General features: G+C 39.5%; 2 protein-coding genes across 7 annotated transcripts in view; one reads left to right on the top strand and one right to left on the bottom strand.

Moving 5' to 3' along the window:
• Positions 1-853: 853 nt before the first annotated feature.
• On the bottom strand, positions 854-11,570 carry dcun1d2b (DCN1, defective in cullin neddylation 1, domain containing 2b). 4 transcript variants are annotated; one of them, XM_079812217.1, is made up of 6 exons: positions 11,489-11,539; positions 9,335-9,539; positions 9,096-9,264; positions 4,854-4,984; positions 4,592-4,771; positions 854-2,892 (listed from the first exon to the last, which is right to left on the bottom strand). In XM_079812217.1, exons 2-6 carry the CDS (start codon positions 9,495-9,497, stop codon positions 2,813-2,815), a joined length of 723 nt encoding a protein of 240 aa, XP_079668343.1. In that variant the 5' UTR covers positions 9,498-9,539; positions 11,489-11,539; the 3' UTR covers positions 854-2,812. The 4 variants fall into 4 exon arrangements, with proteins under 4 accessions (XP_079668343.1, XP_079668340.1, XP_079668341.1 ...); XM_079812214.1 differs by lacking the exon at positions 11,489-11,539 and adding an exon at positions 10,763-10,816; XM_079812215.1 differs by lacking the exon at positions 11,489-11,539 and adding an exon at positions 10,536-10,778.
• tmco3 (transmembrane and coiled-coil domains 3) overlaps positions 11,323-25,001 on the top strand; it is a 26,054-nt gene continuing 12,375 nt past the window's right edge. Inside the window, exons 1-8 of one of the 3 annotated variants that reach the window (XM_079812213.1) lie at positions 11,323-11,662; positions 12,690-12,800; positions 15,518-15,915; positions 18,115-18,294; positions 20,190-20,384; positions 22,805-22,933; positions 23,035-23,127; positions 23,557-23,746. In XM_079812213.1, coding sequence (XP_079668339.1) covers positions 12,794-12,800; positions 15,518-15,915; positions 18,115-18,294; positions 20,190-20,384; positions 22,805-22,933; positions 23,035-23,127; positions 23,557-23,746 — 1,192 coding nt within the window. In that variant the 5' untranslated portion in view covers positions 11,323-11,662; positions 12,690-12,793. Of the gene's footprint in view, positions 11,663-12,686; positions 12,801-15,517; positions 15,916-18,114; positions 18,295-20,189; positions 20,385-22,804; positions 22,934-23,034; positions 23,128-23,556; positions 23,747-25,001 lie in introns of those variants that run through there. The other 2 variants (XM_079812212.1, XM_079812211.1) reach the window with 2 other exon arrangements.

Below are 25,001 nucleotides of genomic sequence, written 5' to 3'. Positions count from 1 at the left end.
CTGAAGGAGCCTGAAAAGTTTTGAAACAGCACCATCTAGTGGATCATTTTTTTCTCTCAAATGCTTATAACTTTGGGTGTGGTTGACTTATTTTCACGAGAGTCGTCTCTTTACACTCGTGAATCCTTGCCGAGTCCAATGATACCAGACTTGCCAGGTTTGGGCAGCATTGTAATTTAGCGCTTTTATAAACGTTAGCTATTTATCTTCGAAACCGCTAGTCTGATCGAGTCGAAACCAGCGCCAGAAGTTCAGAAACATAGGTCGATAGCTAAACGCTAATGCCCAAATGTCAAAATATTGATAGTAAGGGGGAGTAAAATCCAATCAAAGTCAGGTGTCAGTCATTTTTTTTAACGTTTTTTCATATAAATGTCCATAACTACAAAACAAAATTAGATGTTTTCACCAAAATTGACACACATGTATGGGCTTACTCTAAGGACACAAAAAATGGTAGGATTGTGCCTCTTGGTGGCGCTATAATAGAAGAAAACATGAAATTCCCATAGACTACACTGCATTTTTCAATCTTTTGCCAAAAATCATCATAAAATGTGTTTAATTGCTCATTGCTGCAGTTGATCTGCCACTGTCAGCCATTTTGTCATGTCTTGTCTTCTTTGCACTTGGCCCTGGTAATGGCTGCTTGCAGCTACAGTATATTTGCTCTTGTTTTCAGCTCAAACTCACTTCATTCTGTTGAGTTTCTCAGAACACAAGACTTGATTAATTTATTAGCGTGTCATTAAATGTGTCTTGATTTAAGGATGTTCTGATATTTGAGCGGGAAACAGAATGTATAATGTAATACTGTATAACACAACTGGTTAAAGATAATGCGAGAGGAGAATGAGTTGTTAAATAATCTTTATTTACATGCACTGATGTGATGAGCTGATCGCCACACACACACAGAACCAACCAAACTGAGCAAACAATAAAAGCAGTGTTAAAATCTCCGACAGACGATCAGTGTGTGTTTGCTGAGCTACACTAATCAAACCCTGTGAAGAGGATCTTATCACACACTGATGAAGTTCACCAGCGATCGGATGATGAAGCTCACTTCCTGTTCCTCAGTGAAGATCTGCAGCTGAATGATGGAAGCTTGTTTCTGCCACGTCTCGCCATCCTGACGGCTTTTACTACGTCTTTACAATTTGGACTTAATCATTTGCAAAAAAAAAAAAAAAAAAAAAAAAAAAAAAAAAACACAATTGGTAGAAAAAATGAACACAGAATCATGAGAAACTTGAAATTTTGAGGAAAGGGGGGTAGAAATAAAATAGTAATTTCAAGAAAAACTTGGGATTCCAAGAGAAAAAAACTAAAATCAGAATTATGGAAAAAAAAACCTCGGAATTAAGAAAAAAAAAGTCAGAATTCTGAGAGACAAATTAAGAATTCTGAGAAATAAACTTTGGATTCCAAGAAAAAAGTCAGAAAAAAAATGTGCAACTCCGAGGAAAAGAAAATAATAAAAAATGAATAAAAAATATCAGGGGAAAAAAAAAGAGTCTGAATTACGAGATAAACAAGTTAGAATTTAGAGAGAAAAACAAACAAATCAGAATTCCACGAATTAGAATTTAGAGGAAAAAAACTTGCAATTCCAAGAAGAAAAAAAAGAATGAAAAAGAGTCCGAATTCCGAGAAAAGTCAGAAAAAAAGTGCAATTCCGATAAAAAAAAATTGGAGAAAAACGAGTCAGAATTCAGACAAATAAACTTGCGATTCAGAGAAAAAGAACAAATCAGAATTCAGAGGGAAAAAAACATGCAATTCCATTTTTTTTTTAATTACGAAATAAATCATTTAGAATTTAGAGGGAAGAAAACTCGCAATTTCGAGAAAAAGAAAGAAAAAAAATCAGGAAAAAAAAGTCAGAATTCTGCGAAATAAACTCGCGATTCTGAGAGAAAAACAAACAAATCAGAATTCCGAGAGTTAGAATTTAGAGGGGAAAAAAACATGCAATTCCGAGAAATAAACTTGCAATTCCGAATGTTTTTTTTCCTTCGAATTCCGAGATAAATTAGTTAGAATTTAGAGGGGAAAAACTTGCAATTCCAAGAAAAAAAAAAAAAAAAAAAAAAAAAAGAGAAAAAAAAAATTCAGAATTCTGAGGAAAAAAACGTGGGATTCCGAAAAAAAAAAAAAAAAAAATCTGAATTCCGAAAATCAGCTTTGCTAGAATAGAAGAAAAACGTGAAATTTTGAGAGAAAAAAACCCAAATCAGAATTCAGAGAAAAAAAACTCTTGATTCCGAGAAAAAGATTATGAGAAGAAAAAGATCTGAATTTCAATAAAAGGTCAGAATTCGGAGGAAAAAACGTGCAATTCGGAGAAAAGAAAGAAAAAAAACAACTAATTCTGAGGAAAACGAGCCAAAATTCGGAGAAAAAACGTGAAATTCTGATTTCCGAGAAACAGTCAGAATTCTGAGAAATAAACTTGCAAACTTGCAGAGAGAAAAAAAAAACATAATTCGGAGAAATAAATGTGTAATTGTGAAGGAGTCAGAATTGTAAGAGAAAAAAAAAAAATCCGATTTGCGCGAATAAAACTTGCCTTAGTGAGAGAGTCGGAGTGTGTGTGTGTGTGAACAAGCTTCCATTCTCCACTCGAGCGCCTCTACATGTGGCCCTCGTGACGTGAGCTGAGGGCTGATGGGAAACCTGTCCAGACAGATCCCAGGTGTGCATCAGTGCGCTGTAAAAGCTCTCTCTGCGCTTAACCATATATAGATGTCAATTCTTTAATTGGAAGAGTCCGTCTAGAGAGGCTCGGCCTCCCTGAGAGCGCTCATTATAGAGTCTGGAGACTTCCTGCCGCCACGATCGGCCGGGCGAACTCCACGAAGTCATCGATGAGCACCGGCCACGCCCCTGCAAACACACCATTCAGCGTTAACTCCACACGCGGGACTGAAAACACACGCTAACATGATGAGGTGCTCAATCAGCCTCACCCAGTCTTCATTTTGTTATAAAAATAATAAAAAATTAATTTAAAAAAATATCGAGAAAAAAAAAAAAAAAAAAAAGAGTCCGAATTACGAGATAAACAAGTTAGAATTTAGAGAGAAAAACAAACAAATCAGAATTCCGAGAGTTAGAATTTAGAGGAAAAAAACGTGCAATTCCGAGAAAGAAAAAAAACAGAGAAAAGTCATAATTCTTTGAAATAAACTTGCGATTCTGAGAGAAAAAACAAACAAATCAGAATTATAAGGAAAAAAACTCGCAATTCAGAGAAAAATTTCAGAATTCTGAGAGACAAATTAAGAATTCTGAGAAATAAACTTTAGATTCCGAGAAAAAAAGTCAGAAAAAAAGTGCAATTCCGAAAAGAAATTTTTTTTTGTTTGTTTGAAAAACGAGTCAGAATTCAGAGAAATAAACTTGCGATTCAGAGAAAAAGAACAAATCAGAATTCAGAGGGGGAAAAACATTTTTTTTTTTTAAATTCCGAAATAAATCATTTAGAATTTAGAGGGAAGAAAACGCGCAATTCCGAGAAAAAGAAAGAAATCTGAAAAAAATGTCAGAGAAATAAACTTGCGATTCTGAGAGAAAAACAAACAAATCAGAATTCCGAGAGTTAGAATTTAGAGGGGGAAAAAAACCCCTCCTTTTTTTTTTATTTGAATTCCGAGATAAATTATTTAGAATCTGAATCAGCCTCATCCAGTGTTCATTTTGATTTAGTTTTAGTCGTAGTCTTTTGACTAAAATGCCATTTTAGTTTCAGTCATATTTTAGTCGCCTGAATTGTTTTCAGTTTTAGTCTAGTTTTAGTCTCCTAAAATCTAATGAGTTGAGTTAAATTGTAATACATTAAGCATTTAAGCGTCACATAACCGACTGACACTTGAACTGACATTAAAAATACACGAAAGAGCTCAATTCACTTTTTTAAAAACATCTCTATCGTTTTTATAACTTTGTATTTCTGTTTTAGTCAGTAGAACATATCAGGTTAAGCTAAAGCTTCAAATACGTTATTTATTTATTTTAATTTCAGTTAACATTTATTTAATTTCAAGTAATGGCGTTTTTTTTAATGGTTTTAGTGAACTATTATAACCCTGATGCTTTATTGAATATGTGTCTAATACTGGTCTTTCCTCCTGACTATGAATTAAATGGGAATTAAATTAAACAGTTTATTGTGTAGCCAAAAACGAATATATAATACGTGACTTTTAATGATAAACAAGCTGGAAATACACCAGGACTCTTATTTTGAAATGTCTGCGCCTCTATTGCAGTTGCAGGAGCTCATTCAAGTTCAGGAGATAAATATGCATCGTTACAACCGTCTAAAACATATTACTATATAAACATCGTAAAGTAAACATTGTTATTATTCATCAGCATTAGTTCATAAACACTAGTCTTTCATAAATGTGTGTTATTGATTGTTTGATTGATTGATTGATTGATTGATTGATTCTCCTCTCGTTTTTTATTAGTTGACGAAAATGACAATGACAGTTTTTGTCATCCAACACTAGTTTTTATTTAGTTATCGTCTCGTTTTCGTCAGTGAAAAAAGGCGAAAATGATTGGTCAACGCAATTACCCTCCTCGTCGTAGTTGGACATGTCGTCGGCGATCACGTTCCCGAAGTCCAGCAGGAGGTTCCACGAGTCTTTAGAGATGGACTTCTTATGGTGCTCCAGGAGGAACGTGTTCCACAGGTCCAGGAACTTGAAGCGTCCGGTCAGGATGAGGTTCCAGTAGGCCACAGCCATCTCCAGATCTGAGACAGAGACCAGCAGGGTCAAACCAGCTCAGCACAACACAGGTCAAGAGGTCAAGAGGTCACCTGACCAGCCGCTCACCTAACGCCTTCTGACCGGGGCTCTTGGCGAAGCTGAACGTGAACTGATAGAAGTCTCGGAACTTCCCAGAATCCTTCAGCTCCTGCTCTAGTCTGGGTAAGAGACTCTTCAGCTTCTCTGGACTGTCACAGCTACACAAACAAGCACAGCAAGAGTTAACATCTGCAGAAACCGATCAGGCATAACATTATGACACGCTCTGTTAGTGGGTGGGATATATTAGGCAGCAAGTGAACATTTTGTCCTCAGAGTTGATGTGTTAGAAGCAGGAAAAATGGGCAAGCGTAAGGATTTGAGCGGCCAGATTGAAATAAACTTGCAATTCCAAATGTTTTTTTTTTTTCTTCGAAATTCCGAGATAAATTAGTTCGAATTTAGAGGGAAAAAAACGTGCAATTCCAAGAAAAAAAAAAAAAAAAACCTTTAAAAAAATCTGAATTCCGAGAAAACTGGATTCCAAGAAAAAGATTACGAGAAGAAAAAGATCTGAATTTCAAAAAAAGGTCAGAATTCGGAGGAAAAAATTGTGCAATTACGAGAAAGAAAAAAAAAAGAAAAAAAATTCTGAATTCCGAGAAAACTGGATTCCAAGAAAAAGATTACGAGAAGAAAAAGATCTGAATTTCAATAAAAGGTCAGAATTCGGAGGAAAAAAACGTGCAATTGTCGAAAAAAAAAAAAAAAAAAAAAATTCTGAGGAAAACGAGTCAAACTTCCGAGAAAAAAAACACGAAATTCTGAGAGAGAGAAAAATCTGAATTCTGAGAAATAAAGTTAGTGGGTGGGATATATTAGGCAGCAAGTGAACATTTCGTCCTCAGAGTTGATGTGTTAGAAGCAGGAAAAATGGGCAAGCGTAAGGATTTGAGCGAGTTTGACAAGGGCCAGATTGAAATAAACTTGCAATTCCAAATGTTTTTTTTTTTCTTTGAAATTCCGAGATAAATTAGTTCGAATTTAAAGGGAAAAAAACGTGCAATTCCAAGAAGAAGAAAAAAAAAAAACGTTTAAAAAAAAAAATCTGAATTCCGAGAAAACTGGATTCCAAGAAAAAGATTACGAGAAGAAAAAGATCTGAATTTCAAAAAAAGGTCAGAATTAGGAGGAAAAAATTGTGGAATTCCGAAAAAAAAAAAAAAAAAAAAATTCTGAGGAAAACGAGTCAAATTCAGAGAAAAAAAACACGAAATTCTGAGAGAGAGAAAAATCTGAATTCCGAGAAATAAAGTTAGTGGGTGGGATATATTAGGCAGCAAGTGAACATTTTGTCCTCAGAGTTGATGTGTTAGAAGCAGGAAAAATGGGCAAGCGTAAGGATTTGAGCGAGTTTGACAAGGGCCAGTTTGAAATAAACTTGCAATTCCAAATGTTTTTTTTTATTCTTTGAATTCCGAGATAATTTGAACTAATTTTAGAGGGAAAAAAACGTGCAATTCCAAGAAGAAAAAAAATAGAGAGAGAAAGAAAAAAAAAAGAGTCCGAATTCTGAGGGAAAAAAATTGGAATTCCAAAAAACAAACAAAAAACAAATCTGAATTCCGAGAAAAAAACTCGATTCCAAGAAAAAGATTACGAGAAGAAAAAGATCTGAATTTCAATAAAAGGTCAGAATTCGGAGGAAAAAAACGTGCAATTCTCGAAAAAAAAAAAAAAAAAAAATTCTGAGGAAAACGAGTCAAACTTCCGAGAAAAAAAACACGAAATTCTGAGAGAGAAAAATCTGAATTCTGAGAAATAAAGTTAGTGGGTGGGATATATTAGGCAGCAAGTGAACATTTTGTCCTCAGAGTTGATGTGTTAGAAGCAGGAAAAATGGGCAAGCGTAAGGATTTGAGCGAGTTTGACAAGGGCCAGATTGAAATAAACTTGCAATTCCAAATGTTTTTTCTTCTTCTTCGAATTCCGAGATAAATTAGTTCAAATTTAGAGGGGAAAAAACGTGCAATTCCAAGAAGAAAAAAAATAGAGAGAGAAAAAAATAAAGAGTCCGAATTCTGAGGGAAAAAAATTGGGATTCCAAAAAACAAAACAAACAAAAAAACATCTGAATTCAGAGAAAAAAGGTTGAGAAATGGTTTGAGGAGCACAACAACGAGTTTGAGTCCAAATTCCCCAGATCTCAATCCAATCGAGCATCTGTGGGATGAGCTGAACAAACAAGGCCCAACCTCGCAACTAACAGGACTTAAAGGATCTGCTGCTAACATCTTGGTGCCAGATACCACAGATACATGCCTCGACGGGTCACGATATTAGGTCATAACGTTACGCCCGATGGGTGTGTATTAGGGATCGACCGATATGGATTTTTTAGTGCCGATGCCGATTTTTTTCATCAGCCTTAGCCGATGACGATACGGGCTGCCGATTTTCTTGAGTGATATTTGGAGCCGATACTGCTTTTGCTCCCTCAATTTACAACATAAAAATGACACAATGATCAGGATGATAACAATTTAAAATTTAAATTTTAAAAAAGGAACATTTATTGAACTAAAAAAAACTATATTTAACAAATAGTAAAAAAACAGGTCAGGTAGAACAAGAAAAAAAGTTCAGTGGTGAAAATAAATTCTGAAAATAAATATTTAAGCATAAATAAAATAATGACACTATTGCACACAGTATCAACAAGCGAGCAGCATAATAAAGTGCACACTGACTGCACTATACTTCATTTAACAACTATTTACAACCTAGTCATTTAATGGCTACACTCTTAAAAATGCTGGGTTAAAAATAACCCAAGTTGAGTTGAATATGGACTAACCCAGCAATTGGGTTGTTTTGACCAAGCGGTTGGGTTAAATGTTTGCTTAAAACAACCCAATCCCTGGGTTAGTCCATTTTCAACCCAACTTGTGTTATTTTTAACCCAGCATTGTTTAGAGTGTAGGTGCACTTCACTGAATCTCTTGTGGAGCAACACCAGCGGTAATTCAGGAAAAATCTCCCAATGCTCCACGTGAAACTTCAGTCTTTCCACCTTTGACCATCGCGTCAATTCTCAATTGATTTTGATTAATATGCGTTAGAGTTTGAAGACGGTGAGAGCTGCCCTGTGGACGCCTGTCTGTAAATAATGCAGGGGAAAAATATCGGCGAACGCAGCAGCCTTATATTGGCCGATACACGTAAAAATTACAAATATCGGCGAACGCAGCAGCCTTATATCGGCCGATGCCGATACACGTAAAAATTGCAAATATCGGCGAACACAGCAGCCTTATATCGGCCGATGCCGATACACGTAAAAATTGCAAATATCGGCGAACACAGCAGCCTTATATCGGTCGATGCCGATACACGTAAAAATTGCAAATATCGGCGAACGCAGCAGCCTTATATCGGTCGATGCCGATACACGTAAAAATTGCAAATATCGGCGAACACAGCAGCCTTATATCGGCCGATGCCGATACACGTAAAAATTGCAAATATCGGCGAACGCAGCAGCCTTATATCGGTCGATGCCGATACACGTAAAAATTGCAAATATCGGCAGCAGCCTTATATCGGTCGATACACGTAAAAATTGCAAATATCTGCGAACGCAGCAGCCTTATATCGACCGATGTCGATACACGTAAAAATTGCAAATATCGGCGAACGCAGCAGCCTTATATCGGCCGATGCCGATACACATAAAAATTGCAAATATCTGCGAACGCAGCAGCCTTATATTGGCATATGCCGATACACGTAAAAATTGTAAATATCGGCGAACGCAGCAGCCTTATATCGGCATATGCCGATACACGTAAAAATTGCAAATATCGGTGAACGCAGCAGCCTTATATTGGCCGATACACGTAAAAATTACAAATATCTGCGAACGCAGCAGCCTTATATCGGCCGATACACGTAAAAATTGTAAATATCGGCGAACGCAGCAGCCTTATATCGGCATATGCCGATACACGTAAAAATTGCAAATATCGGCGAACGCAGCAGCCTTATATCGGCCGATGCACGTAAAAATTGCAAATATCGGCGAACGCAGCAGCCTTATATCGGCCGATGCCGATACACGTAAAAATTGCAAATATCGGTGAACGCAGCAGCCTTATATCGGCCGATACACGTAAAAATCGCGAATATCGGCGAATGCAGCAGCCTTATATCGGCTGATGCGATACACGTAAAAATTGCAAATATCGTCCGATAATAGCGGTCTAACACTAGTGTGTATACTTGTTTGTTTGTGCAGTGATGGGTTACAGCTGAGGTCAGAGGTCTCACCCCAGATCCGACATGCCGTCCAGGAACTCGTTGCGGCTGAATTCGCACTGCGTCGCCGCTCTGAACTTCCAGGCCACGATCAGGACGCCGACGCTGGCGGGATCCAGCATGAGGTCATCGCAGAACTGCTGGACTCCATCAAGGCCGATCTTATTCTCGTCGTGTGGATCTGCACACACACAAGCAGCAGCAGCAGCACAATGGAAGGTCCACAAACACAGACGCACGCGGCCGCTCACCTTTATAGCGGTTGTACAGCTGATCCAGCTTCTTGCGGTCCACGGCCGCTTTCGTGGAGTCTCTGTGGTTCTGGAAGCCGTTCTCCGTGGCCGTTTCTCGCCTCCAGTCATTGTGGGTCAGGCAGTACAGAGCGCTTCTCTCCGCAGCCCGAGTGAAGGACATGACCTGGCGGATCTTCTCCTTCTGGCTCGACTTCAGTTTATGCTGGAGGAACAACAACATTAGTTACAGTAAACAGAGCTAGTTAGTCGAGGACATCACCAGTATGTGGAATTTCAATGTGACACGACAGTCACCTTTGACCAATGAGAGGACAACACTATCCATAACGTTCACAATGCATTTATGCCAGAAAATCATCAATATCTCAAATCATTTCTTGTGACAAATCATATTCTTCTCTACTATATAGTATTCGAAAAACAGTGCGCCAACAGAGTGATATGTCCGAATTTGTGGTATTCGAAAAGTAGGCTGGACACTATCCCATGAGGCCACAAGAGCTCTGGTGGGTCACGTGACGGTAGTTAAAATAATTCAAACTACCCATATTCACCTTCAAAAACCATCCCATATTATGTAAATTGTCCTTTTTGTATTCCTTGTTCTGTATTATCTCTTTTGTACTGAATTATAATTATGCAATAATGTAAAACCTTGACCCTAAACACACAACAAACCCCTACCCTAACGTTTTAACGGTCGTGAAGTTCAAATTCTCAACGAACTTAACGGTCGTGAAGTTCAAATTCTCAACGAACTTAACGGTCGTGAAGTTCAAATTCTCAACGAACTTAACTGTCGTGAAGTTCAAAAACGTAACGTACTTTTTAACCGTTGTGATGTTCAAATTCAAATGTAGCACGTACTCAGTACGCGATGTCGGGCGCAGATACTTATTATTAGAATTGCTAGAAAAAAGTACTAATTGTGAGACGAAATTACCGTTTTTATTGTATATTTGTATTTCGTAGCAAAATTAAGCTTCGATAAAGTGTACACTGATATCACATATACTTGAAATGATTGTTTAAACAGTAAAAATGGACAATTAAACATATTTAAGCATGAAAATCGCCTGAACTAAACGTTTAATCCAACCGTCATCATAAAGTACTGTGGTATAATGTGTCAGCTGCTATAATACCATAGCATTTATTACCACATTCATATATCGTGATGATATTTACAGAGCATTACCATGGCACGTGTTGTTTTTAGTTTATGAAGAGCTCAGTATTAGTGTAGGAACGGCGATCAGTTCCGGTGTTCCGCTTTGAGTCGGAGCTCTCAAAACACCCTCCGTTTTCCCTCATAAACGGACGCGCGGAAACATCATGATAACGCGACTCAATCGCGGATCGAGCGTCTATTAGCAGACATCAAACATTACAGATAAACACTGCCCCCTGCGCGCGCCCACCTACCATCTTCATCTCCAGCGGAGCTCCCTGTGCGCATGCGCGGAAACCAGCGGCCCCTGACGCTCGGGGGAACTCTGGGAAATGTCGTTTTTTTAAAACAAAAAACAAAAACAAAAACATCTCTAACCTTTAATTTTACGCACGACACACATCATTGATATGAGCAAGCATGTATACGTTATAAGTTATGGATTGTTTGTAATTACAAAAGTTTGATATGACAAAATAATACAGCGCAACCTGTACGTTTTTCATATTTACTCATATTCAGTGACTGACTGACTAGCTGCATTTCCAGTTCCACCACATAAGGGGGAAAAAAATCGTGCTTTTGTAAATAATTTATGACTTAAAAAGTCTCAATTATGACATAAAAATTAAAATTATAATAAAAAAATTCTCATAATTATTACATCGCATCAAAATGTTGATTTAGAATGTAATAATTTCTTACTTTAGACTTTTTGTCAATTAAGAGCATGTTTTTTTTTTCCTATGTGACGGAAATAGTCTTATTTGTACCAGGCGCAGTGCAAAACAAAAACTACATTTCCCACAATTCCACGCGCTACTGTTATGGTTCAGTCAGGAGTGAAGAGCGTTCTAATGAAACACCGCTGAAAAACAAATACTGACAGCACACAAACATGTTCGTCAATCTCCCGCGAACTTTCGGTGAAGTTTAGTCTAGTATGAGCTGCACTACTGCCTCTCCCGCAAAGCCGTTACCTGCTCCGGGAACCGAGCGCCGATCTCACCGTCACCGCCGACCGGGAGGCTCGCGCCGGGATAAGAGCCGCTGCTGGTCGGTGTGCGCGCGCAGTATGTGGCGTCACAAGAGCGCGATTGTTTCCTTCATTTACTGACGAGTTCCTTCAGTTTACAGCTTTACACACACCACAGGTATGAGTTAGTTCTCTCTCTCTGTTTATCGGCGTTGATGTTATTTCGCAGAATGCCATGTAGAAGTGGATAACAAACGGAACGCTTACCTGAGTAATAATAATAATGACAATAACGCGTTTGATAGACAGGTCAGGTCTAAACAGTGATTTATAGTCGCGCTAATTCGCTCGAAGTCAGTTGACAGTTGGTCAGTTATTTGAATTATTTTTAAACATCAGCAACACGTCATCGCTGTGTGTCCGTTAATAACGTGTATCATCTCATACGTGGATTAGGCTAAATATTTAATTAAAAATGTAAATTAAATATGATCTATATTGGGATATATTTAATATTTTTTGTATGTTTTTTGTCAGTCCCCAGGATTATTACTTTAGTTTACAATAAACTAAAATAAAATAAAAACATGTTCGTTAACCGAAAAACAAACGTTAACTGAAATAAAATAGACTTAGTATTTAGTTTAACTTGACGTACTTAAATAACTAATACTGAAATTAAAAGTAAAAACTATTTATTAATTAAATTAATTAATAACTACATTGACAAAATTATAAAAATGACTAAATTACGAAAACTTTAGCTAGAAAATATATAAATAAAAAAACGAATTCAAAATATTAATAAAGACTACTTAATTACATTCTAAAATAATACGGACTAGTACAAATTATATGATTTTATTCATTATATTTTTTGCAGAAGCTCCTCCCACTCTTGCATATTCCACTGCTGACAGCCAATCAGAGTCCCTCCTGCTTTAAAGCGCTCTTAAAGGGACAGGTGACACAAACAGACTGATATTGTGGACGCTGATATAGTTATCGTACGGGACTTTAGACTAAGTGCTATTTCTACAGACTATGAAGGAGTATAATAAAAACACATTTTAAAATAATCCTTTCATTCATTTCTCAAAATTCTCTGAAATATGACGTACTGGTTATGCCACATTCCACGGTGAGCACAATATCGGCTGATGAAGTGAAGTGTGTTATTTGACTAATTCCCCATATTTCTTCAGGATGTAGGTGTGACGGACGGCGGTGAACACACACTTCAGGGTTGTTTGTCTAGTTAGAGACACGCCTTCACACACTTTCAGATTCACGAGTGTGTCGTGTTCATATGTCGAGTGAGTGCTTCAGCTTTCATATCTAATGTTTTACTGTAGAATTTTAGTATCGTGTTGGATGCTGGCGTTTATTTGTTTATTATTTATATCTATTTAATTAATATTTCAATATAGCTCTAATTTATTTTTATTTAACTTTTAGATTTGAGTAATTGTAGTACTTCAACTTTATTTCAAATAATATTAATCTAAATTTAAGTTTTTTTATCTAATATTTTATTTTATTTTATTTTTTCAGCTTAATTTTAAATTGACCAAAACCATTTTTTAATAGTTTTAGTTAACAACAAGGTTATTATCTATCGTATTAACTTAAATAATTAAACCCATGTTTACCTTAAAACTAGGGCTGTCAAAAGATTAATCGCGATTAATCGCATCCAAAATAAAAGTTTGTGTTTACATAATATATGTGTGTGTACTCTGTTAATTATTATTTATATATAAATACACACACATTCATGTATATATTTAAGAAATATTTGCATGTATATACTGTATATACATTTATATAATATATATAAATATAAATGTTTTATATATAAAAATATTTTTTTTCTTCTTAAATATATACATGCTTGTGTGTGTATTTATATATAAATAATAATTAACAGAGTACACACACATATATTATGTAAACACAAACTTTTATTTTGGATGCGATTAATCGCGATTAATCTTTTGACAGCCCTAATTTTTTCAGCTTAATTTCAAATTTACCAAATCCATTTTTTAATAGTTTTAGTTAACAACAAGGTTATTATATATCGTATTAACTTAAATAATTAAACCCATGTTTACCTTCAAACCACATCAACATTTTTTACTAGGGCTGTCAAAAGATTAATCGCGATTAATCGCATCCAAAATAAAAGTTTGTCGTTACATAATATATGTGTGTGTACTCTGTTATTTATTATTTATATATAAATACACACACATTCATGTATATATTTAAGAAATATTTGCATGTATAAACATTTATATAATCTATAATATATATAAATATAATATAAATAATATTTTTTTCTTAAATATATACATGCTTGTGTGTATTTACACACACATATATTATGTAAACACAAACTTTTATTTTGGATATGATTAATCGCGATTAATCTTTTGACAGCCCTATTTTTTACATGAACTGAAATAATATAAAATATAAAAAAACTAAAAATCGTATTTTATTTCAGCGAGTTTTTCATTTACGTACTAAAATGACAAAACTAAATAAACTAAAAATAATGAATAAACTATATAGACATACTTAAAAAATGAATAATAATAATAACAACACAAAAAATACTTAAATGCCTCAATTTATGCAATATCCCAAAATTCGCATGAGATACTATTATAGTTTTTATGAACTTTCGAATAATTACTAGTTTCTAATGACATCTTCAGTAGAGTTATAACGGTACACACGACTCTCTCCAAAAAGTGTTTAATTACTTATTATTAATTATTCATTCATTCAAATAAATAAATAATATAGAACTACTTAAATTATTCTAATTAACTGACCTAAGTATTACAGATGTGAGAAACACGCATTTTAAAGTTAGACTTTAAATGTTGAGGTTTATTCCACTATTGTATTATATATGATTGTTCTATACACAGTATTTAGTTCAGTTTCATCAGAAAATACCGAAAAAATGTAAGTAATTTTTTTGTAAGGGAAAAATAATTAGTAATTAATAAGTAACTAGTAACTAACACTGATTTTAATACATATTATTCATTTTAATTTTAAAGTTTTAGTCATTTGTATTTATGTTTATAATTAAAAAATATTCTTCAGTTTTAGTTCTTTCAGTACATCGTTTAAATATATGAGCATTAAAAAGCTTGCCTAGCTGAAATAAGACATTTAAGGTTTTGTGTATTTAATTTTGTTTATGGTTTTAGTTCAAATCAGCATTGTTCCCTATTGTGCCGTATATCGAGTGAATCGCTTCACAAACAAGAACAAATGTAGGGGCGGGGCTTGAGTGTGTCTGTGGGGAATTGATTGGATGGTTGTGGTTTGCTATTGGCTGAGCTCATGTGAGTGACAGCTGGCCCCGCCCTCATCATCAGAGAAGAAGAATGTCGCTGGGAGGGAGAGTTATTTTGACGCTCTTAATGTTTTTTGTCCTAATTATGACTCTTTATGTAATATTCTAAATTTCACTAGACGTTTTTGCCATATTTGGACTTTTTATCCCATAATTCTCACTTTTGATGTAATATTTACGTTTTTAATGTCATAATTATGAATTCGCTTGTCACTTAGTATGTCATAATTATGTTTTTATGTCATAATGTCGACTTTTATGTCATAATTATGTTTTAATCTCAATTTCATTACAAGTTTTTGTCATATTTTGACTTCATCCCATAATTCTCACTTTTGATGTAATATTTACGTTTTTAATGTCATATTATGAATTAGCTTGTCACTTAGTATGTCATAATTATGTTTTTATGTCATAATGTCGACTTTTATGTCATAATGTATATCCGAGAGAAATGCTTGGCAAACAAGAACAAATGTAGGGGCGGGGCTTGATTGTGTCTGTGGGGAATTGATTGGATGGCTGTGGTTTGCTATTGGCTGAGCTCATGTGAGTGACAGGTGGCCCCGCCCTCGTCATCATTATTCTGATTCTGATTATTAACACAATAATGATGTGCACTGATTTGTGTTGTTTTGCTGTGATTGTCAGCGGGTGGGATGCGGGGCGTGTGTGCAGTGCTGTGCCTCGGCCTGGTGGCGGCGCTGCAGCAGAAGAAGGTCCAGAAAGCTCCGCCCGTGGGTCAGCAGTGGGTGATGGAGAACTGCCGCCGGCTCTCCACCCTCCTGAAGCAGAAGCAGTCTGCCGTGCGGAGGCTGGGCGGGGCCGCGGCGGCCCTGGAGCGGGACCAGACTCTGGCGCTGCCGGAGAAGCTGTTCCGCGTCCACACGCTGGAGGTGTTCCAGCGCGAGCTCAATGAGAGCGAGCGGAGCCTCTTCCAGGCGGTGGAGGGGCTCCAGAGGGTCCTCAAGGGGAACCTGAGGGACGTGGTCAACATGAAGGACAGCAGCCGCCAGAGGCTCCAGGCGCTCCGAGAGGCCGCCATCAAGGTCAGTCATTGACATCAAGGTCAGTCATTGACATCAAGGTCAGTCATTGACATCATTGACATCAAGGTCAGTCATTGGACAGGCCTTACAGAAAAATGCGGCTTTTTTTTGTGATTGTTGCGGCCAAAAATCCTTGATTATGCGGCACGTTTTCTTAAAAAATGCGATGGAAAATGCGGGATATTTATGCAATAAAATCGACTCACTGATCGACTCACTGATTCATAAAAATCGACTCACTGATTCATAACGCTCCAAACCGCTGAATCGACTTCCTGATTCATAACGCTTCAAACCGCTGAATCGACTCACTGATTCATAACGTTTCAAACCGCTGAATCGACTCTCTGATTCATAACCCTTCAAACCGCTGAATCAACTCACTGATTCATAACGCTCCAAACCGCTGAATCGACTCACTGATTCATAACGCTCCAAACCGCTGAATCGACTCCCTGATTCATAACGCTTCAAACCGCTGATTCGACTCACTGGTTCATAACGCTCCAAACCGCTGAATCGACTCACTGAGTCATAACGCTTCAAACCGCTGAATCGGCTCACTGATTCATAATGCTCCAAACCGCTGAATTGACTCACTGATTTATAACGCTTCAAACCGCTGAATTGACTCACTGATTCATAACGGTCCAAACCGCTGAATTGACTCTCTGATTCATAACGCTTCAAACCGCTGAATTGACTCACTGATTCATAACGGTCCAAACCACTGAATTGACTCTCTGATTCATAACGCTTCAAACCGCTTAATCGACTCACTGATTCGTAAAGCTCTGAACCACTGAATCGACTCACTGATTCACAACGCTTCAAACCGCTGAATCGACTCACTGATTCATAACGCTCCAAACCGCTGAATCGGCTTGCTGATTCATAACGCTCTGAACCACTGAATCGACTCACTGATTCACAACGCTTCAAACCGTTGAATCGACTCATTGATTCACAACGCTTCAAACCGCTGAATCGACTCACTGATTCATAACGCTTCAAACCGCTGAATCGACTCACTGATTCATAACGCTCTGAACCACTGAATCGACTCACTGATTCACAATGCTTCAAACCGCTGAATCGACTCACTGATTCATAACGCTCCAAACCGCTGAATCGACTCGCTGATTCATAATGCTCTGAACCACTGAATCGACTCACTGATTCACAATGCTTCAAACCGCTGAATCGACTCATTGATTCACAACGCTTCAAACCTCTGAATCGACTCATTGATTCATAACGCTCTGAACCGCTGAATCGACTCACTGAGTCATAATGCTCCAAACCGCTGAATCGACTCGCTGATTCATAACGCTCTGAACCACTGAATCAACTCACTGATTCACAATGCTTCAAACCGCTGAATCGACTCATTGATTCACAACGCTTCAAACCTCTGAATCGACTCATTGATTCATAACGCTCTGAACCGCTGAATCGACTCACTGAGTCATAATGCTCCAAACCGCTGAATCGACTCGCTGATTCATAACGCTCTGAACCACTGAATCGACTCACTGATTCACAACGCTTCAAACCGCTGAATCGACTCATTGATTCACAACGCTTCAAACCTCTGAATCGACTCATTGATTCATAACGCTCTGAAGCTTCATGAGGCCGTGTTTTGAAACTGCTTTGCTTTGGTCTTTTGCTGTTATTGTTGTTGGCCAATGGGAGTGTGCGAGCTTCATCATGGTTTCAGTGATATCTGTGGTTTCTCCACGGGGTTTGCAGCTTGTCGATGACGTTCGCGTCGGGTAATTACGTCTCTTCAAAACGTTCCCATGGCAACAGGGGGAAATGGCGGCTCTTGTGTGAAGTAAACTAACATTTTTCCACTTTCTGCTAATATATGTGACTTTTTTGCAACAAAAATGCGGGGATTATGAAATCATGCTAGCCCCGCATATTTTGCATGCGGAAATAGGCAATTTACGCGGCGTAATTGAAAAAATGCGGCTCCGCATAAATATGCGGACTTTGGCTGATTATGCGTTAAATCATGCGATGGTGTAATGGCGTTTTTCTGGAGGGACTGGTGGATCTGAATGTCCGTGGATTGGCTGGCCTGTGGATCTGTGGATGTTCTGCCCTCCACAAACTAAATATGTGCACAGAGACATTATTTATAATAGAACATCAGAACTCTGACTCTGTCATGCACACGCGTGTTCACAGGAGGAGCAGGAGTACATGGAGCTGGTGGCGGCGGAGAAGCACCAGCAGGAGGCGCTGAAAGTGGCTCAGGACCGAAACAAGACCCTCTCCATGCTGGACGAGATCCTGGAGGACGTGAGGCGGGCGGCGGACCGGCTGGAGGAGGACATCGAGGAGCACGCCTTCGACAACAACAAACAGGTCAGGGGTCACCAACACGCTAACTACACACGCTACCAACACGCTACCAACACGCTAACAACACGCTAACAACATGCTAACAACACGCTACCAACACGCTAACAACATGCTAACAACACGCTAACAGCACGCTAACAACACGCTAACAACACGCTAACAGCACGCTAACAACACGCTAACAACACGCTAACAACACGCTAACAACACGCCCACACACGCTAACAACACGCTAACAGCACGCTAACAACACGCTAACAACACGCTAACAGCACGCTAACAACACGCTAACCACACACGCTACCAACACGCTACCAACACGCTACCAAAATGCTAACAACATGCTAACAGCACGCTAACAGCACGCTAACAGCACGCTAACAACACGCTAACAGCACGCTAACAACACGCTAACCACACACGCTACCAACACGCTACCAACACGCTACCAAAATGCTAACAACATGCTAACAGCACGCTAACAGCACGCTAACAGCATGCTAACAGCACGCTAACAGCACGCTAACAACACGCTAACAACACGCTAACAGCACGCTAACAACACGCTAACAACACGCTAACAACACGCTAACAACACGCCCACACACGCTAACAGCACGCTAACAACACGCTAACAGCACGCTAACAACACGCTAACAGCACGCTAACAACACGCTAACAACACGCTAACAACACGCCCACACACGCTACCAACACGCTACCAACATGCTAACAACACGCTAACAACACGCCCACACACACTAACAACACGCCCACACACGCTAACAACACGCTAACAACACGCCCACACACACTAACAACAATCTAACAACATGTTAACAGCATGCTAACAGCACGCTAACAACACGGTAACAGCACGCTAACAAAATGCTAACAACACACTTACAAAATGCTAACAACACACGAACAACACGCTAACAACATGTTAACAACACGCTAACAACATGCTAATTAATGCTAACAACAGGCTAATTCATGCTAACAACACGCTAACAACACGCTAATTCATGCTAACAACACGCTAATAACATGCTAATTCACGCTAACAACATGCTAATTCACGCTAACAACATGCTAACAACACGCTAACAACATGCTAATTCATGCTAAGAACATGCTAACAACACACTAACAACATGCTAATTCACGCGAACAACATGCTTATTCACGCTAACAACATGCTAATTCACGCTAACAACATGCTAATTCACGTTAAATAATGCTAGCAAAACATGCTAATAAATGCTAACAAATGCGAAATAATGCTATCAAAACATGCTAATAAATGCTAACAAATGTTAAATAATGCTAGCAAAACATGCTAATTCACGCTAACAACATGCTAATTAATGATAACAACACGCTAACAACACGTTAACAACATGCTAACAACATGCTAATTCACGGTAACAACATGCTAACAACATGCTAATTCATGCGAACAACGCGCTAACAACATGCTAATTTACGCTAACAACATGCTAATTAATGCTAACAACATGGTAATTCACGTTAACAACATGCTTATTCACGCTAACAACATGCTTATTCACGCTAACAACATGTTAACAACACGCTAACAACATGCTAATTCACGCTAACAGCATGCTAATTCACGCTAACAACATGGTAAATAATGCAAGCAACATGCTAATTCATGATAACAACATGTTAATTCACGCTAACATCATGCTAACAAAATGTTAACAACACGTTAACGTGCTAATAAATGCTAACAACATGTTAATTAATGTTAACAACATGGTAATTATTGCTAACAACATGCTAATTCTTGCTAACCAAATGCTAATTCATGCTAATACATTTCTAAAACATGTTAGCAAAGTCAGTCCTGTGGTGGATGTGTGTGTGTCCAGATGAAGGGGGTGAATGTGGAGGCCGTCCTGAGGGTGGAGGAGGACGAGGAGGACGGGAAGAGGAAGAACAAGTCACAGCAGGAGAACAAAGGCAATCTGGGGCTTAGCATGCTAATCGACTCGCAGAACAACCAGTACGTGCTGACCAAGCCACGCGACTCCACCATGCCCCGCGCTGACCACCACTTCATCAAGGTCAGCCGCTGACCTCTGACCTCTGAGGGTCGCTGGAGCTCAGAGGAGAAAAACATTATAGCTTCAGAAACATCAGCGTCATTTTACTATAGAGAAGCTAAACCTGCACTGCTACACGCCCCGGGTCGTTAGCGGCCACATTCTTTTATTATTGTATTATTTTTTTATATATTATTAATCCATGTTAGCAACATGTTAAAATATGCTAGATACATGCTAATTAATGCTAACAACATGTTAATTAATGTTAGCGACATGCTCAAACAGGCTAGAAACATGCTAATTAATGCTAACAACATGCTAATTCATGTTAGCAAACATGCTCAAACATGCTAGAAACATGCTAATTTGTGCTATAAGCATACTAAAACATGACTTCAGCGGTTCTTCAGTGGTTCTTCAGCGGTTCTTCAGTGGTTCTTCAGCAGTTCTTCAGTGGTTCTTTAGCGGTTCTTCAGTGGTTCTTCAGTGGTTCTTCAGCGGTTCTTCAGTGGTTCTTCAGTGGTTCTTCAGTGGTTCTTCAGCGGTTCTTCAGCGGTTCTTCAGCGGTTCTTCAGTGGTTCTTCAGCTTCAGCGGTTCTTCAGCGGTTTTTCCATGGTTCTTCAGCTTCAGTGGTTCTTCAGTGGTTCTTCAGCGGTTCTTCAGTGGTTCTTCAGCTTCAGCGGTTCTTCAGTGGTTCTTCAGCGGTTCTTCAGCGGTTCTTCCGTGGTTCTTCAGCTTCAGCGGTTCTTCAGCGGTTCTTCAGCGGTTCTTCAGTGGTTCTTCTTCAGCGGTTCTTCAGTGGTTCTTCAGCGGTTCTTCAGCGGTTCTTCAGCGGTTCTTCAGCTTCAGCGGTTCTTCCGTGGTTCTTCAGCTTCAGCGGTTCTTCAGCGGTTCTTCAGCGGTTCTTCAGCGGTTCTTCAGCTTCTTCAGCTTCAGCGGTTCTTCAGCGGTTCTTCAGTGGTTCTTCAGCGGTTCTTCAGTGGTTCTTCAGCGGTTCTTCAGTGGTTCTTCAGCTTCAGCGATTCTTCAGCGGTTCTTCCGTGGTTCTTCAGCTTCAGCGGTTCTTCAGCGGTTCTTCCGTGGTTCTTCAGCTTCAGCGGTTCTTCAGCGGTTCTTCAGCGGTTCTTCAGCGGTTCTTCAGCGGTTCTTCAGCGGTTCTTCAGCGGTTCTTCCGTGGTTCTTCAGCTTCAGCGGTTCTTCAGCGGTTCTTCCGTGGTTCTTCAGTGGTTCTTCAGCAGTTCTTCAACGGTTCTTCAGCTTCAGCGGTTCTTTAGTGGTTCTTCAGCGGTTCTTCAGTGGTTCTTCAGCGGTTCTTCAGCGGTTCTTCAGAGGTTCTTCAGCGGTTCTTCAGTGGTTCTTCAGAGGTTCTTCAGCGGTTCTTCAGAGGTTCTTCAGCAGTTCTTCAAAGGTTCTTCAGTCGTTCTTCAGTGGTTCTTCAGAGGTTCTTCAGTGGTTCTTCAGCGGTTCTTCAGTGGTTCTTCAGTGGTTCTTCAGCGTTTCTTCAGCGTTTCTTCAGCGGTTCTTCAGAGGTTCTTCAGCGTTTCTTTAGCGGTTCTTCAGAGGTTCTTCAGCGGTTCTTCAGCGGTTCTTCAAAGGTTCTTCAGTGGTTCTTCAGTGGTTCTTCAGCGGTTCTTCAGTGGTTCTTCAGAGGTTCTTCAGAGGTTCTTCAGCGGTTCTTCAGCGGTTCTTCAGCGGTTCTTCAGCGGTTCTTCAGTGGTTCTTCAGCTTCAGCGGTTCTTCAGCGGTTCTTCAATGGTTCTTCAGCGGTTCTTCAAAGGTTCTTCAGTGGTTCTTCAGCGGTTCTTCAGTGGTTCTTCAGTGGTTCTTCAGAGGTTCTTCAGCGGTTCTTCAGAGGTTCTTCAGCGGTTCTTCAGTGGTTCTTCAGCGGTTCTTCAGTGGTTCTTCAGTGGTTCTTCAGCGTTTCTTCAGCGTTTCTTCAGCGGTTCTTCAGAGGTTCTTCAGCGTTTCTTTAGCGGTTCTTCAGAGGTTCTTCAGCGGTTCTTCAATGGTTCTTCAGCAGTTCTTCAAAGGTTCTTCAGTGGTTCTTTAGAGGTTCTTCAGAGGTTCATCAGTGGTTCTTCAGAGGTGCTATATAGCACCTTTAGTCAAAGAACCGGTGAAGAACCTCTGAAGAACCACTGAAGCACCAAAATTGGTGCTATATAGCACTACAAAAGGTTTCCCTATGATTACGAGCCAAGAACCATTTTTGGTGCCATATAGAACCTTTTTATTTTGGAGTGTAGTGATCATGCTAACATGCTAATTCATGGGAAAATATGTTATCAAATGCTAATTCATGCTTCCATACGGCTGTGTGTAGCCAACATCAGACCCAACGATCTTCACTCAGGTAGTTCTGTTGTTGTTCATCACTGTGCTGAATGAAGCGCTGACGTGTGTGTGTGTGTGTGTGTGTGTGTGTGTGTGTTGTCAGGATCTGGTGCTGGTGGTCATGCTATCCCTGCCCTGCGGCTGGATGTGTGCGCTGATGGGCCTGCCGCCCATGTTCGGTTACATCATCTGTGGGGTTCTGCTCGGCCCGTCCGGACTCAACAGCATTAAAGTGAGTGTGTGTGTGTGAGTGTGTGTGTGTGTGTGTATGTGCGTGTGTGTGTGTGTGTGTGTGTGTGTGTTTCCACACGTGTGTAACTGTGTTTCCTGCAGTCGATGGTTCAGGTGGAGACGCTGGGAGAGCTGGGCGTGTTCTTCACTCTCTTTGTGGTCGGGCTGGAGTTTTCACCCGAACGCCTCCACAAGGTAAAACCCAATGGAGGGATGGAGGGAGGGATGATGGAGGGATGATGATGGAGGGATGATATATGTTGATGTGTGCTGTGGTCAGGTGTGGAGGGAGGGATGATGGAGGGATGATATATGTTGATGTGTGCTGTGGTCAGGTGTGGAGGGAGGGATGATGGAGGGATGATGATGGAGTGAGGGATGATGGAGGGATGATGGAGGGATGGATGGATGGAGTGAGGGATGATATATCTGCTGCTGTGCTGTGGTCAGGTGTGGAGTGAGGGATGATGGAGGGATGATGGAGGGATGATGGATGGAGTGAGGGATGATATATCTGCTGCTGTGCTGTGGTCAGGTGTGGAGTGAGGGATGATGGAGGGATGATGATAGAGGGATGGATGGATGGAGTGAGGGATGATATATCTGCTGCTGTGCTGTGGTCAGGTGTGGAGGGTGTCTCTGCAGGGCTCTGGAGGGCTCAGTCTGCTGATGGTGGCCGCTGGGCTGATCTGGGGTCAGATGCTCGGCCTCCAGCCCACACAGACCGTCTTCATCTCCAGCTGTCTGTCTCTCTCCAGCACTCCACTGGTGTCTCGCTTCCTGGCCGGAGGATCCAGAGCAGAGTCGAAGGAGGGTGAGTGTGTGTGTGTGTGTGAGAGAGAGAGAGAGTGAGTGTGTGTGTGTGTGTGTGTGTGTGTGTCAAGTCAAGTCAGCTTTATTTATATAGCGCTTTTAATAATGCAGATTGTTTCAGAGCAGCTTCACAGTGTTAAACAGTAAAATAATGCAGCATAATTTTATTCAGCCGTCTGAATTGGTAAGTTTCGTCAGGGTGTGAAGAAATATAGAGCTGAGTATCGTCAGCATAACAATGAAAACTAACACCATGCTTCCTAATGATATCTCCCAGTGGTAGCATGTACAGGGTGAAGAGTAGCGGTCCTAGCACTGAGCCCTGTGGTACTCCATACTGAACTTGTGCTCGCTCTGACATCTCTTCATTTACTACTACAAACTGATAACGGTCGCATAGGTATGATTTAAACCATGATAAAGCAATTCCACTAATACCTACATAATTCTCAAGTCTATTCAGAAGAATGTTGTGGTTGATAGTATCGAATGCAGCGCTAAGATCGAGTAACACTAATAGAGAGATACAGCCACGATCAGATGATAAGAGCAAATCATGTGTAACTCTGATGAGAGCAGTCTCAGTGCTATGATACGCTCTAAATCCTGACCTCACAGATACCATTTCTTTCTAAAAAAAGGAGCTTAGTTGTGAAGACACTGCCTTTTCTAGTGTTTCTGACTGAAAGGGTAGATTTGAGATTGGTCTATAATTGACTAATTCTGGAGGATCAAGTTGTGTTTTTTTAATAAGTGGTTTAATAATAGCCAACTTAAAAGTTTTCGGTACATATCCTAATGACAAAGATGAATTAATGATATTAAGAAGAGGATCTATGACCTCTGGTAGCATCTCTTTTAATAGCCTAGTCGGTATAGGGTCGAGCATACATGTTGTTGATTTTGATGATTTAATGAGTTTAGACAATTGTGTGAGAGTGTGTGTGTGTGTGTGTGTGTGTGTGTGAGAGAGTGTGTGTGTGTGTGTGTGTGTGTGTGTGTGGACTGGTAATCCCTACATTATGGGGACAAAATGTCCCCACAAAGATAGCAATATCCGAAATCCTCATCCTTGTGGGGACATTTTTAGGTCCTCATGAGGAAAACATCTTATAAATCAGACTAAGTGATGTTTTTTGAAAATGTAAAAATGCAGAATGTCTCCATGGGTAGGTTTAGGGGCAGTGTGTGTGTGTGTGTGTGTGTGTGTGTGAGATGGGTAGGTTTAGGGGCAGGGGCAGTGTGTGTGTGTGTGT

Source organism: Gobio gobio (assembly GCF_949357685.1).
Source record: "Gobio gobio genome assembly, chromosome: 3".
Classification (NCBI taxonomy): domain Eukaryota; kingdom Metazoa; phylum Chordata; class Actinopteri; order Cypriniformes; family Gobionidae; genus Gobio; species Gobio gobio.
The sequence above is the reverse complement of the archived record's forward strand: the minus strand, read 5'-3'. Positions and strand labels throughout refer to the sequence as shown.

Bases quoted from the DNA above. Each gene is read 5' to 3' on its own strand.
- dcun1d2b (XM_079812214.1), bottom strand. The intron at 4,985-9,095 runs GTGAGACCTCTG...TTGTTTGTGTAG, and splicing joins GACGGCATGTCGGATCTGGG to CTGTGACAGTCCAGAGAAGC. The intron at 4,772-4,853 runs GTGAGCGGCTGG...TCTCTGTCTCAG, and splicing joins CCCCGGTCAGAAGGCGTTAG to ATCTGGAGATGGCTGTGGCC.